The sequence below is a fragment of the Pocillopora damicornis genome, chromosome 7, assembly GCF_964200805.1.
Source record: "Pocillopora damicornis chromosome 7, jaPocDami1.2, whole genome shotgun sequence".
In the NCBI taxonomy this organism is placed as follows: Eukaryota; Metazoa; Cnidaria; class Anthozoa; order Scleractinia; family Pocilloporidae; genus Pocillopora; species Pocillopora damicornis.
This window is the reverse complement of record NC_142676.1, coordinates 23,702,725-23,715,581: the sequence shown is the minus strand read 5'-3', so window position 1 is coordinate 23,715,581 and position 12,857 is coordinate 23,702,725. Positions and strand designations below refer to the sequence as shown.

At 45.9% G+C, this 12,857-nt stretch overlaps 3 protein-coding genes across 6 annotated transcripts in view; all 3 read right to left on the bottom strand.

Annotated features, from left to right (window-relative positions):
* The window catches only part of LOC149043233 (uncharacterized), a 35,622-nt gene extending 22,828 nt beyond the window's left edge, over positions 1 to 12,794 (bottom strand). For 3 of the 4 annotated variants that reach the window (XM_089212390.1, XM_089212393.1, XM_089212391.1), the window contains exon 1: positions 12,658 to 12,794. The gene's annotated coding sequence lies outside the window, so the exon portion shown is untranslated. The remainder of the gene's footprint in view (positions 1 to 12,657) is intronic. The other variant, XM_089212392.1, reaches the window with a different exon arrangement.
* Positions 28 to 5,506, bottom strand: LOC149043235 (uncharacterized). Its single transcript, XM_089212394.1, has one exon. The coding sequence runs from the start codon at positions 5,499 to 5,501 to the stop codon at positions 276 to 278; it is 5,226 nt and encodes a 1,741-aa protein (XP_089068520.1). The 5' UTR covers positions 5,502 to 5,506; the 3' UTR covers positions 28 to 275.
* Positions 5,636 to 11,425, bottom strand: LOC149043234 (uncharacterized). The gene has a single exon (XM_089212396.1). The coding sequence runs from the start codon at positions 11,107 to 11,109 to the stop codon at positions 5,884 to 5,886; it is 5,226 nt and encodes a 1,741-aa protein (XP_089068522.1). The 5' UTR covers positions 11,110 to 11,425; the 3' UTR covers positions 5,636 to 5,883.
* Positions 12,795 to 12,857: the final 63 nt, after the last annotated feature.

Sequence of the window (12,857 nt, the reverse complement as noted above, 5' to 3'; positions counted from 1 at the left end):
CTCGCCGACAAAGGAAACTCACGCGTCTGAAGATTTTCACCAGATTTTAATATTTTTTCACTTTGTCGGTACACGTCGTGGTATTCTCTCTTAAATCAATCTTATCTGTTCGTAATTCTATCTTTTTCCAATGTCATATCATATAACAATCACGCGTTTCGCAATCAGTTCATGCACGTAACATAAAAGGTAACACAACTCGCTTCCGGTCACGACACTCTCCCCCTATTTGATACCGGAGGTAACAAATACACACAAAAAAGAAAATCATTTGTTCAACTTAATTGTTCGTCTTGTCTGGCAATGTCTTTGATACGTTCCGCTGCGGCAACAGCTGCTCTCCTGGGTGTGAATGCCCTGGCTCTGGGGTTGAGGACATTTGACTCTGGGTCTTGAGGCTCCTGATATCGGTCGCATGACAACTCCATGGGGTACAACTGTTGGAGTGCGCGCTCCAGGAACGATTTTCCTGCCCTCAGTCTGGCTGCCCTGACAACACCGTCTCTCCCCTTGATGAGCTTTGCTACAATTCCGAGGTTCCACTTCCCTCTGTTTCTTTCGTCACTTTGGATTAGAACGACGTCTCCGGGTTTAATCTGTGGTTCTTCTTTCTTGTGGTTGAGGTTATGTCTTTCTCTCAAACTCTTGATGTACTCCCCGGTCCATCGGGCCCACAACACATCCTTACAGCGTCGAAGATACTTGGCTCGCTTCCTTAAATCTTTACTCTCGATCGAAACTGGATCATCTTCTGGTAACAGATTGGGCTGGCCAAACATCATGGCATTTGGTGTCAGCGTGGGTAGCTGGACATCGTCTTCCAGATAAGTTAGGGGGCGGTTGTTAAGTGCAACTTCCACATCTAGGAGCACCTCCTCAAACTCGCTCCACGTGAGCCTCGCTCCCCCAACAGACTTGTACAAGGCCCGCTTTACAAGCCCCACCAACCTCTCGTACTGACCGCCCCACCACGGTGCCCTACTCAGGTTGAATTGCCACGTGATCTGCTGGTGTGCCAGGTAATCCTGCATCTTCTCGTCGTTCATGATGCTTCTCAACCATTTCGCCGCCGCAATGAAACTTTTTCCGTTGTCGGAGTACACCTTTTGTGGTCTTCCCCTTCTGGCTATGAACCGTTTCAAGCTTTTAATGAACTCTTCTGTACTCTGATCGCTTAACAGCTCCAGGTGGATGGCTCTGGTCAGACTACAGGCAAACAACAGGATATAGGCTTTACCTTCCTTCTTCTTACTGATTTTGTATGGTATTGGGCCGGCATAGTCCACGCCCAGTACCTGGAAAGGAACTGAGCCCATGGTGCGGTCAACTGGTAAGTTTCCAGGAGGTGGACTTTGGAATGCCACAGCACGGAACTTTTTACATCCAAAACAACCCCTGATCACTTTCTTGGTTAGCTGCCTCAATCGAGGTATCCAATAGTCACGTCTGATGAAGGCCATCGTGAGTCCAACTCCTCCATGTAAGGTCAGGATATGTGCATCTAGAACCAACTTCTCTGTCAACACTGCACTTGATGGTAGATAGATTGGATAGCTTCCTTGAATTCTACCACGGCACTCGTACAACTCTTCGTTGTTCTTCTGTAGGTTGAGGGTCAACTTGTCCTCGTTGAACTTTTCCGTCATTTCATAGCTTGCTTGGGCCCTCTTTATCCACCATTGCACCTGCTTGTCCGTCTCAGCTGTTGTTAGAGGACCACTGAGTCGTACTGCTTTCTTCAACTTGCAGTTGTTCAGGAATCTCCTTATCCATGCTGTCACCCGTACCGTTTTCCAGAAACTGTTTTTCTCTAAAACTTCGTCGAAGTCATCCTTGGTCTCTGTAGCAGTTGCGAAGATTTCTTTTGCGAGTTTAGCTTCCGCTTCGGTTTCTTTGCTCGGTTCTGTGAATACTTCAGCTGGCCAACGATCAGGCTCTGTCAACCATTTTGGACCCATTAACCACAGCTCTCTCAGCTTGTCCGCTTGGCAACCTCTATTGCCAATATCAGCGGGATTCTGGTCGGTACCAACATGCCTCCAGTGAATGTACTCTTTCTCTCGTATCTTGTTCACTCGGTTGGCCACAAATTGCTTGTAGGCACTCCCTTCTCCTCTGATCCAGTGAAGGGCCACAGTACTATCCAGCCATCCATGGACTGATCTAACTGGCCGGCCTTCTAGGGCGTTCTTCACATTCTCGGCGAGGTTTGCCGCCATGTGCGCAGATACTAATTCCAGTCTAGGAATAGTGAGGCCCTTTTTCGCCAAGCGCGATTTCGCTGCCAGCAATCCTCTGCTCACGCCTGAAGCTTGATGAACCACTGCATATACCACAGCTGCTGATCCTGCCCCACTCGTGTCTCCAAACGCGTGTAAATCGATTGCTTCAATGGTTTCTTGCAAGCCTGCTAAACTGCGCGGGAATTGAAGGTGGTCTGGGAGGTTTTTCTGGAATTTTTTCCATTGCCTTCTGATGTTTTCGGGTACGCTTTGGTCCCATGGAAGGTGTTGGTCACAAACTTCTCGATACAAGAACTTCCCCACGAGGGATACTGGTGACGCTAGGCCAAGAGGGTCGTAAATTGAAGCGAGGAACCGCAACATTTCCCTCTTAGTCACTTCTGGGGGTGCTTCTGGAAACTTCACAGCAATGGTGTCCTCCGTCTTGTCCCATGGTAGCCCCAACATCTTGGTTTCTCCGGTTTTAACTCCAAGTTGTTCCTTGGCATAACTTTGTCTCTCGTCTTCCGACTTCGGTTCTTTGTTCGTTTCCAGATCTGGCTCGTTGGAATGCCACTTGTGTAGTTCGAACTGCGCCTCCCCAAAAACTGCAACAGCTGTTTCTTTTAGTTTGCGCACCTTGTCTTTGGTTTCTCCACCGGTAATGACATCGTCCACGTACAGGCTCTTTTTGATCTCTTCCACTTCTTTTGGGTATCTTTCTTTTAGGCTTTCCAGGTGTTGCTGCAGTGTTCCCCCTAACAAGAACGGTGACTGCACCAGGCCAAACAATGCACGGGTAAATCTCAACACTTCCACATTTGATACATCTCTGTTCTTTATCCAGTGGAATCTTAAAGCATCTCGATCTTCTAGTCGAATACGTACTTGCAGGAAGGCCTGCTTAAGGTCACCTGCCAACGCCACTGGCTTCAGACGGTTTCTTATTAGCACATCCCACAGCAGGTTCTGAAGGGGTGGCCCCGTCTCCAAACAATCGTTAAGGGAGGGACTCTTCTCATTTGATCTCGCTGACGCATCGAACACGATTCTCAGCTTGGTGGATTCTGCTGACTCTCTGATGACAGGCTTGTGTGGGATGTAGAACTCTCTTCCCACTGGGTCTGAAGACACCTTCTCTACGATCCCTTTTGCCAACTGATCTTGAATGACTTCGTCATACTGGGCCAGAAGGTTGGGCTCTTTCTGTAATTTCTTTATCAGGCTTTCGAGTCTTCGTAGACTTCCACACTCGTTGTTTGGGAGGAGATCATGACCATGTTTCCATAGTAGCCCCGTCTCATACCATCCTTCATCGCTTCGTCTGAGTTGCTCTTTAAAATCGTCGTACACTGTTTGCTGATCACCATTTGGCCTATCCTCAAGGCCCAACACGTCAAGACTACACAGCTGGTCGTAATCAGTGGACGACGTTCTGGTGAGATAAACACTGCTCAGGTGTGCTTCCTTTCCGGCCGACATCATTGTCCAGCCTAAAGTGGTTAGCTCAGCTATGGGTTCTCCGGCCTTTCCAATTCTTGGTTTTGTGTCGGTCTTTATCCGCGAGTATTCACTAGCCCCCAGTATCAGATGGATGGGTAGTTCCGATTTCGTGTCTCCATCATCCATGACTACTCCTTCGAGGTGGGTGAACTGGTTGATCTTTTCCGAATATCTTGGGTTGGGCACCGACAGTAGGACACTTTTATCGACTTTGCTCACTGTGGTTGCCATCTCGAAACTCCCATGGGTGTTTGCAATCTTAACGTTGTATTGTTGAATCTTCTGGTTTGTCGAACACATCATCATGTCAATTCTCTTGTGCTCTATTCTTGACGGTTGCTTTCCAAGTCGTTTGACAAGTGCTGCTGAGGCATACGAGCTTCCCGCCCCAGTGTCCAGTAACGCGCGGCATGTTACGCCGTCCACATTGACAACCACGATTGGGTAAATGACTGCTCCTTCACTGGTGGCTAGCAACATCTGCTGGGAATCTCTGTCACATATTGAAGTATGATGTCTGCCGTTGCACTTCTGACAACTTCTCACAATACGACACTCAGCAGCTCGGTGTTTGGTACCAGTGCAGTTGAAACATAAACCTTTCTCACTGAGGTGCTTTCTTCTCTGTGCCACACCCACTATCTTGTCACAGTCGAGGGACTTGTGTCCGCTAGATTTGCAATAAACGCATGGTCTCGGTTTCCACTCGTCTTGCCTCGAGTTAAACAGTTTGTCTCGGGATTTAGGCGGCAGGGTTCTGCCACTGCTTGGTTCTTCGGATGAAGGCAACGGATTTCTTTCGCACCACTTTCGAAGTGACTCTAACATCTGAGGAAATCCCCACTCTTGCCAGTTGTCGTCCAAACGGACAAGGTCAGCCCTGATGTCAGGTAGTTTGTCCAAGGTAACTCGAACGTAGCCATTTATCTCTTGAATTTTTCCCATGGTTTCCAGTGCTTGAGCATTAGTTGACAGCTTCTCGTAGAATGGGTGTATTTTTGCTGGCTGAGATCCCTGTATGGTGGGTAAGGAAATAATACACTGCATGTGCGCGTTGGACACTTCGCTCGGTTTCCCGTACTTTGCTGTCAGAATGCTTTTAGCTCGTCCGTAGCCTTCTGTATTGTAAGGCAAGCCATCTACCAATGCACGAACTTTGGGGGTGAGAAGCTCTTTGAGGTATGAAAATTTCGCTACTTGTGTAATACTAGCCTTATCGATTTCAGTTTCGAATTGGCTCCAAAACCTCAACCAGTCGAGGTGGGTTCCTTGAAATTTAGTGATGGTTAACTTGGGTAACTTGGCGCCACTCTCCTTTAGAGATTTGTTTCGATCCTCTTCTAATTTCTTTTCGTGGTCGCGTTTGACCTTCAATTTTGCCTCCTCGAATTTCAACTCTTCTTCGTAACGACGATTCCTTTTCTCCTCTTCTTTCTTTTCCTCCTCGTCTCTCAATTCGCGTAAAGCCTCCTCTCGTAGATTTCTTGCCTCTACTCTCACATTATCGGCGAGTTTTTCGAATACGTCGACTTGCCCTTCGATTTCCAATGTCCATTCTCTCACGTCGTTCGGGTCGTCTCCTTGCTCTATTTTTAGCGCTTGTATTTGAACCTTCTGTTCATGAACGCCGTCTAGCTGTTTTTCCAAATCCTTTTGCAATCGCTCTAACGCTTTCAGTTCTTTCTTCTCTCGAATTCTAGGTACTTCTTCGGTCGTGAATTTCAACATTCGGAGCTTTGCGTCGATCTTTTTCACCGCTTGCTCAAGCTCAGCCATCTGTTGTTTTTGATAAAACCACGCGGTCAGTGTGATTTCTATGATGAATTTTCTGTTTCTTTTAAGCCGTGTCCTGGCAGGGTCGCCACTTTTGTCGGGAAATGGTGCTCGCCGACAAAGGAAACTCACGCGTCTGAAGATTTTCACCAGATTTTAATATTTTTTCACTTTGTCGGTACACGTCGTGGTATTCTCTCTTAAATCAATCTTATCTGTTCGTAATTCTATCTTTTTCCAATGTCATATCATATAACAATCACGCGTTTCGCAATCAGTTCATGCACGTAACATAAAAGGTAACACAACTCGCTTCCGGTCACGACACTCTCCCCCTATTTGATACCGGAGGTAACAAATACACACAAAAAAGAAAATCATTTGTTCAACTTAATTGTTCGTCTTGTCTGGCAATGTCTTTGATACGTTCCGCTGCGGCAACAGCTGCTCTCCTGGGTGTGAATGCCCTGGCTCTGGGGTTGAGGACATTTGACTCTGGGTCTTGAGGCTCCTGATATCGGTCGCATGACAACTCCATGGGGTACAACTGTTGGAGTGCGCGCTCCAGGAACGATTTTCCTGCCCTCAGTCTGGCTGCCCTGACAACACCGTCTCTCCCCTTGATGAGCTTTGCTACAATTCCGAGGTTCCACTTCCCTCTGTTTCTTTCGTCACTTTGGATTAGAACGACGTCTCCGGGTTTAATCTGTGGTTCTTCTTTCTTGTGGTTGAGGTTATGTCTTTCTCTCAAACTCTTGATGTACTCCCCGGTCCATCGGGCCCACAACACATCCTTACAGCGTCGAAGATACTTGGCTCGCTTCCTTAAATCTTTACTCTCGATCGAAACTGGATCATCTTCTGGTAACAGATTGGGCTGGCCAAACATCATGGCATTTGGTGTCAGCGTGGGTAGCTGGACATCGTCTTCCAGATAAGTTAGGGGGCGGTTGTTAAGTGCAACTTCCACATCTAGGAGCACCTCCTCAAACTCGCTCCACGTGAGCCTCGCTCCCCCAACAGACTTGTACAAGGCCCGCTTTACAAGCCCCACCAACCTCTCGTACTGACCGCCCCACCACGGTGCCCTACTCAGGTTGAATTGCCACGTGATCTGCTGGTGTGCCAGGTAATCCTGCATCTTCTCGTCGTTCATGATGCTTCTCAACCATTTCGCCGCCGCAATGAAACTTTTTCCGTTGTCGGAGTACACCTTTTGTGGTCTTCCCCTTCTGGCTATGAACCGTTTCAAGCTTTTAATGAACTCTTCTGTACTCTGATCGCTTAACAGCTCCAGGTGGATGGCTCTGGTCAGACTACAGGCAAACAACAGGATATAGGCTTTACCTTCCTTCTTCTTACTGATTTTGTATGGTATTGGGCCGGCATAGTCCACGCCCAGTACCTGGAAAGGAACTGAGCCCATGGTGCGGTCAACTGGTAAGTTTCCAGGAGGTGGACTTTGGAATGCCACAGCACGGAACTTTTTACATCCAAAACAACCCCTGATCACTTTCTTGGTTAGCTGCCTCAATCGAGGTATCCAATAGTCACGTCTGATGAAGGCCATCGTGAGTCCAACTCCTCCATGTAAGGTCAGGATATGTGCATCTAGAACCAACTTCTCTGTCAACACTGCACTTGATGGTAGATAGATTGGATAGCTTCCTTGAATTCTACCACGGCACTCGTACAACTCTTCGTTGTTCTTCTGTAGGTTGAGGGTCAACTTGTCCTCGTTGAACTTTTCCGTCATTTCATAGCTTGCTTGGGCCCTCTTTATCCACCATTGCACCTGCTTGTCCGTCTCAGCTGTTGTTAGAGGACCACTGAGTCGTACTGCTTTCTTCAACTTGCAGTTGTTCAGGAATCTCCTTATCCATGCTGTCACCCGTACCGTTTTCCAGAAACTGTTTTTCTCTAAAACTTCGTCGAAGTCATCCTTGGTCTCTGTAGCAGTTGCGAAGATTTCTTTTGCGAGTTTAGCTTCCGCTTCGGTTTCTTTGCTCGGTTCTGTGAATACTTCAGCTGGCCAACGATCAGGCTCTGTCAACCATTTTGGACCCATTAACCACAGCTCTCTCAGCTTGTCCGCTTGGCAACCTCTATTGCCAATATCAGCGGGATTCTGGTCGGTACCAACATGCCTCCAGTGAATGTACTCTTTCTCTCGTATCTTGTTCACTCGGTTGGCCACAAATTGCTTGTAGGCACTCCCTTCTCCTCTGATCCAGTGAAGGGCCACAGTACTATCCAGCCATCCATGGACTGATCTAACTGGCCGGCCTTCTAGGGCGTTCTTCACATTCTCGGCGAGGTTTGCCGCCATGTGCGCAGATACTAATTCCAGTCTAGGAATAGTGAGGCCCTTTTTCGCCAAGCGCGATTTCGCTGCCAGCAATCCTCTGCTCACGCCTGAAGCTTGATGAACCACTGCATATACCACAGCTGCTGATCCTGCCCCACTCGTGTCTCCAAACGCGTGTAAATCGATTGCTTCAATGGTTTCTTGCAAGCCTGCTAAACTGCGCGGGAATTGAAGGTGGTCTGGGAGGTTTTTCTGGAATTTTTTCCATTGCCTTCTGATGTTTTCGGGTACGCTTTGGTCCCATGGAAGGTGTTGGTCACAAACTTCTCGATACAAGAACTTCCCCACGAGGGATACTGGTGACGCTAGGCCAAGAGGGTCGTAAATTGAAGCGAGGAACCGCAACATTTCCCTCTTAGTCACTTCTGGGGGTGCTTCTGGAAACTTCACAGCAATGGTGTCCTCCGTCTTGTCCCATGGTAGCCCCAACATCTTGGTTTCTCCGGTTTTAACTCCAAGTTGTTCCTTGGCATAACTTTGTCTCTCGTCTTCCGACTTCGGTTCTTTGTTCGTTTCCAGATCTGGCTCGTTGGAATGCCACTTGTGTAGTTCGAACTGCGCCTCCCCAAAAACTGCAACAGCTGTTTCTTTTAGTTTGCGCACCTTGTCTTTGGTTTCTCCACCGGTAATGACATCGTCCACGTACAGGCTCTTTTTGATCTCTTCCACTTCTTTTGGGTATCTTTCTTTTAGGCTTTCCAGGTGTTGCTGCAGTGTTCCCCCTAACAAGAACGGTGACTGCACCAGGCCAAACAATGCACGGGTAAATCTCAACACTTCCACATTTGATACATCTCTGTTCTTTATCCAGTGGAATCTTAAAGCATCTCGATCTTCTAGTCGAATACGTACTTGCAGGAAGGCCTGCTTAAGGTCACCTGCCAACGCCACTGGCTTCAGACGGTTTCTTATTAGCACATCCCACAGCAGGTTCTGAAGGGGTGGCCCCGTCTCCAAACAATCGTTAAGGGAGGGACTCTTCTCATTTGATCTCGCTGACGCATCGAACACGATTCTCAGCTTGGTGGATTCTGCTGACTCTCTGATGACAGGCTTGTGTGGGATGTAGAACTCTCTTCCCACTGGGTCTGAAGACACCTTCTCTACGATCCCTTTTGCCAACTGATCTTGAATGACTTCGTCATACTGGGCCAGAAGGTTGGGCTCTTTCTGTAATTTCTTTATCAGGCTTTCGAGTCTTCGTAGACTTCCACACTCGTTGTTTGGGAGGAGATCATGACCATGTTTCCATAGTAGCCCCGTCTCATACCATCCTTCATCGCTTCGTCTGAGTTGCTCTTTAAAATCGTCGTACACTGTTTGCTGATCACCATTTGGCCTATCCTCAAGGCCCAACACGTCAAGACTACACAGCTGGTCGTAATCAGTGGACGACGTTCTGGTGAGATAAACACTGCTCAGGTGTGCTTCCTTTCCGGCCGACATCATTGTCCAGCCTAAAGTGGTTAGCTCAGCTATGGGTTCTCCGGCCTTTCCAATTCTTGGTTTTGTGTCGGTCTTTATCCGCGAGTATTCACTAGCCCCCAGTATCAGATGGATGGGTAGTTCCGATTTCGTGTCTCCATCATCCATGACTACTCCTTCGAGGTGGGTGAACTGGTTGATCTTTTCCGAATATCTTGGGTTGGGCACCGACAGTAGGACACTTTTATCGACTTTGCTCACTGTGGTTGCCATCTCGAAACTCCCATGGGTGTTTGCAATCTTAACGTTGTATTGTTGAATCTTCTGGTTTGTCGAACACATCATCATGTCAATTCTCTTGTGCTCTATTCTTGACGGTTGCTTTCCAAGTCGTTTGACAAGTGCTGCTGAGGCATACGAGCTTCCCGCCCCAGTGTCCAGTAACGCGCGGCATGTTACGCCGTCCACATTGACAACCACGATTGGGTAAATGACTGCTCCTTCACTGGTGGCTAGCAACATCTGCTGGGAATCTCTGTCACATATTGAAGTATGATGTCTGCCGTTGCACTTCTGACAACTTCTCACAATACGACACTCAGCAGCTCGGTGTTTGGTACCAGTGCAGTTGAAACATAAACCTTTCTCACTGAGGTGCTTTCTTCTCTGTGCCACACCCACTATCTTGTCACAGTCGAGGGACTTGTGTCCGCTAGATTTGCAATAAACGCATGGTCTCGGTTTCCACTCGTCTTGCCTCGAGTTAAACAGTTTGTCTCGGGATTTAGGCGGCAGGGTTCTGCCACTGCTTGGTTCTTCGGATGAAGGCAACGGATTTCTTTCGCACCACTTTCGAAGTGACTCTAACATCTGAGGAAATCCCCACTCTTGCCAGTTGTCGTCCAAACGGACAAGGTCAGCCCTGATGTCAGGTAGTTTGTCCAAGGTAACTCGAACGTAGCCATTTATCTCTTGAATTTTTCCCATGGTTTCCAGTGCTTGAGCATTAGTTGACAGCTTCTCGTAGAATGGGTGTATTTTTGCTGGCTGAGATCCCTGTATGGTGGGTAAGGAAATAATACACTGCATGTGCGCGTTGGACACTTCGCTCGGTTTCCCGTACTTTGCTGTCAGAATGCTTTTAGCTCGTCCGTAGCCTTCTGTATTGTAAGGCAAGCCATCTACCAATGCACGAACTTTGGGGGTGAGAAGCTCTTTGAGGTATGAAAATTTCGCTACTTGTGTAATACTAGCCTTATCGATTTCAGTTTCGAATTGGCTCCAAAACCTCAACCAGTCGAGGTGGGTTCCTTGAAATTTAGTGATGGTTAACTTGGGTAACTTGGCGCCACTCTCCTTTAGAGATTTGTTTCGATCCTCTTCTAATTTCTTTTCGTGGTCGCGTTTGACCTTCAATTTTGCCTCCTCGAATTTCAACTCTTCTTCGTAACGACGATTCCTTTTCTCCTCTTCTTTCTTTTCCTCCTCGTCTCTCAATTCGCGTAAAGCCTCCTCTCGTAGATTTCTTGCCTCTACTCTCACATTATCGGCGAGTTTTTCGAATACGTCGACTTGCCCTTCGATTTCCAATGTCCATTCTCTCACGTCGTTCGGGTCGTCTCCTTGCTCTATTTTTAGCGCTTGTATTTGAACCTTCTGTTCATGAACGCCGTCTAGCTGTTTTTCCAAATCCTTTTGCAATCGCTCTAACGCTTTCAGTTCTTTCTTCTCTCGAATTCTAGGTACTTCTTCGGTCGTGAATTTCAACATTCGGAGCTTTGCGTCGATCTTTTTCACCGCTTGCTCAAGCTCAGCCATCTGTTGTTTTTGATAAAACCACGCGGTCAGTGTGATTTCTATGATGAATTTTCTGTTTCTTTTAAGCCGTGTCCTGGCAGGGTCGCCACTTTTGTCGGGAAATGGTGCTCGCCGACAAAGGAAACTCACGCGTCTGAAGATTTTCACCAGATTTTAATATTTTTTCACTTTGTCGGTACACGTCGTGGTATTCTCTCTTAAATCAATCTTATCTGTTCGTAATTCTATCTTTTTCCAATGTCATATCATATAACAATCACGCGTTTCGCAATCAGTTCATGCACGTAACATAAAAGGTAACACAACTCGCTTCCGGTCACGACAACCACAAAGAACAATTTGTTTATAGAGAATTTTGGAGGAGAGGGGTAAGACTTGTGACAAGCTGGCAGACATATAGATAAACTTTACTGCTAAATGGGTTACAATATAAAGTGCTCAGTATTTGGATCAGCTATGGCTCAACTTAAACTTTGCTTTAGCTTCAAGTTTAATCCTTTATGGTTTCCTTCCTCTGTATTTATTTTTCAAGTTATGTTACACAAAAGAACACAAAAATGACAAGGAATGCTTTTGAATATTAAGAGGCTGGAATAAGCAAGAAACCAAAACTGAATTTGAAACAGTACAAAGTTAATTTGATCTTCCAATGTTATTTAATTTTAACCATTAATAGAATTTGCTATTTAAATTTATCTCCTCCATTGTTTTGGATATTGTGAGCAAAAACAAACAATTATCACAAAATACATGGTATACAATGGTTTGATTCACCAATGTGGCAAAGGCCTTTCACTGTCTATCCATAAAAAGGGAAATAATTTTTAAAATGTAAGACATTCTGCATCTTGAGTGTATACTTATTCATCCATGTGAAATTAAAGGTTACTTGAAATAAATGTGAAAGACCAATAAGATTTTCAGATCCCTGATAACAATTACTGATGCACTGATTTGTTCTACTTAAAGGTTATGATTTTTGCAGAAATAGTGGACGCAATTTCTGGATCTGGAATTTTGTTGCAAATATCTGTTTAAGTCAGTTGAAAACTCTCCTGTTTCAAGATTACATGATTGCCACACCAGAACCTTTTATATTCTATATTGTGCACCATGTTATGATCATGGTTTCAATAATAAAAGGTGCTGACTTAAGAACTATGTAAAATATCTCTAGATACAAAGAAATAGATTGTGGTTATGTACTCTATGGTGGTTTTGGTGGATGGAGAGAAACATCCACCAAAACCACTGAGTTATGATAATCATTATGAACGTTTGGTCGGTCAGCAATTGTGCACCATAAAAAATAATTAGCCAGAGCACTAACTGCTAATTATTGGTATAAATATTTTGTTTCCCGGAAGATCTAACAGTGGCTATAGATAAAATCGTTGATGGTTTTGGTCAAAGTTTTGGTGGATGTTCCCTACTGACATCCACCAAAACTACGTAAAACCTGGGCACCTTTTAAATACGTGAAATATCTGCATAAAATTGCGTACAATGTTTTATAATACTACAATCGAACAATAAATTAATACTTACCATTTCTTGAGTAAAAGGTTTTGACGCAATTTCCCAAACAAATAATACACTTAGGTCATCGGGATAAGTCGGCATGTTGTCGTAGCTTCGTAATTTTCAATTAGTATAACAAGTCATGAGTTGTCCATCATTCCTTCTCAGTCCCTCTCGACCGAGGTGGTTTTGGTGGATGGAATCTAATGCTGACCGATATAAACACG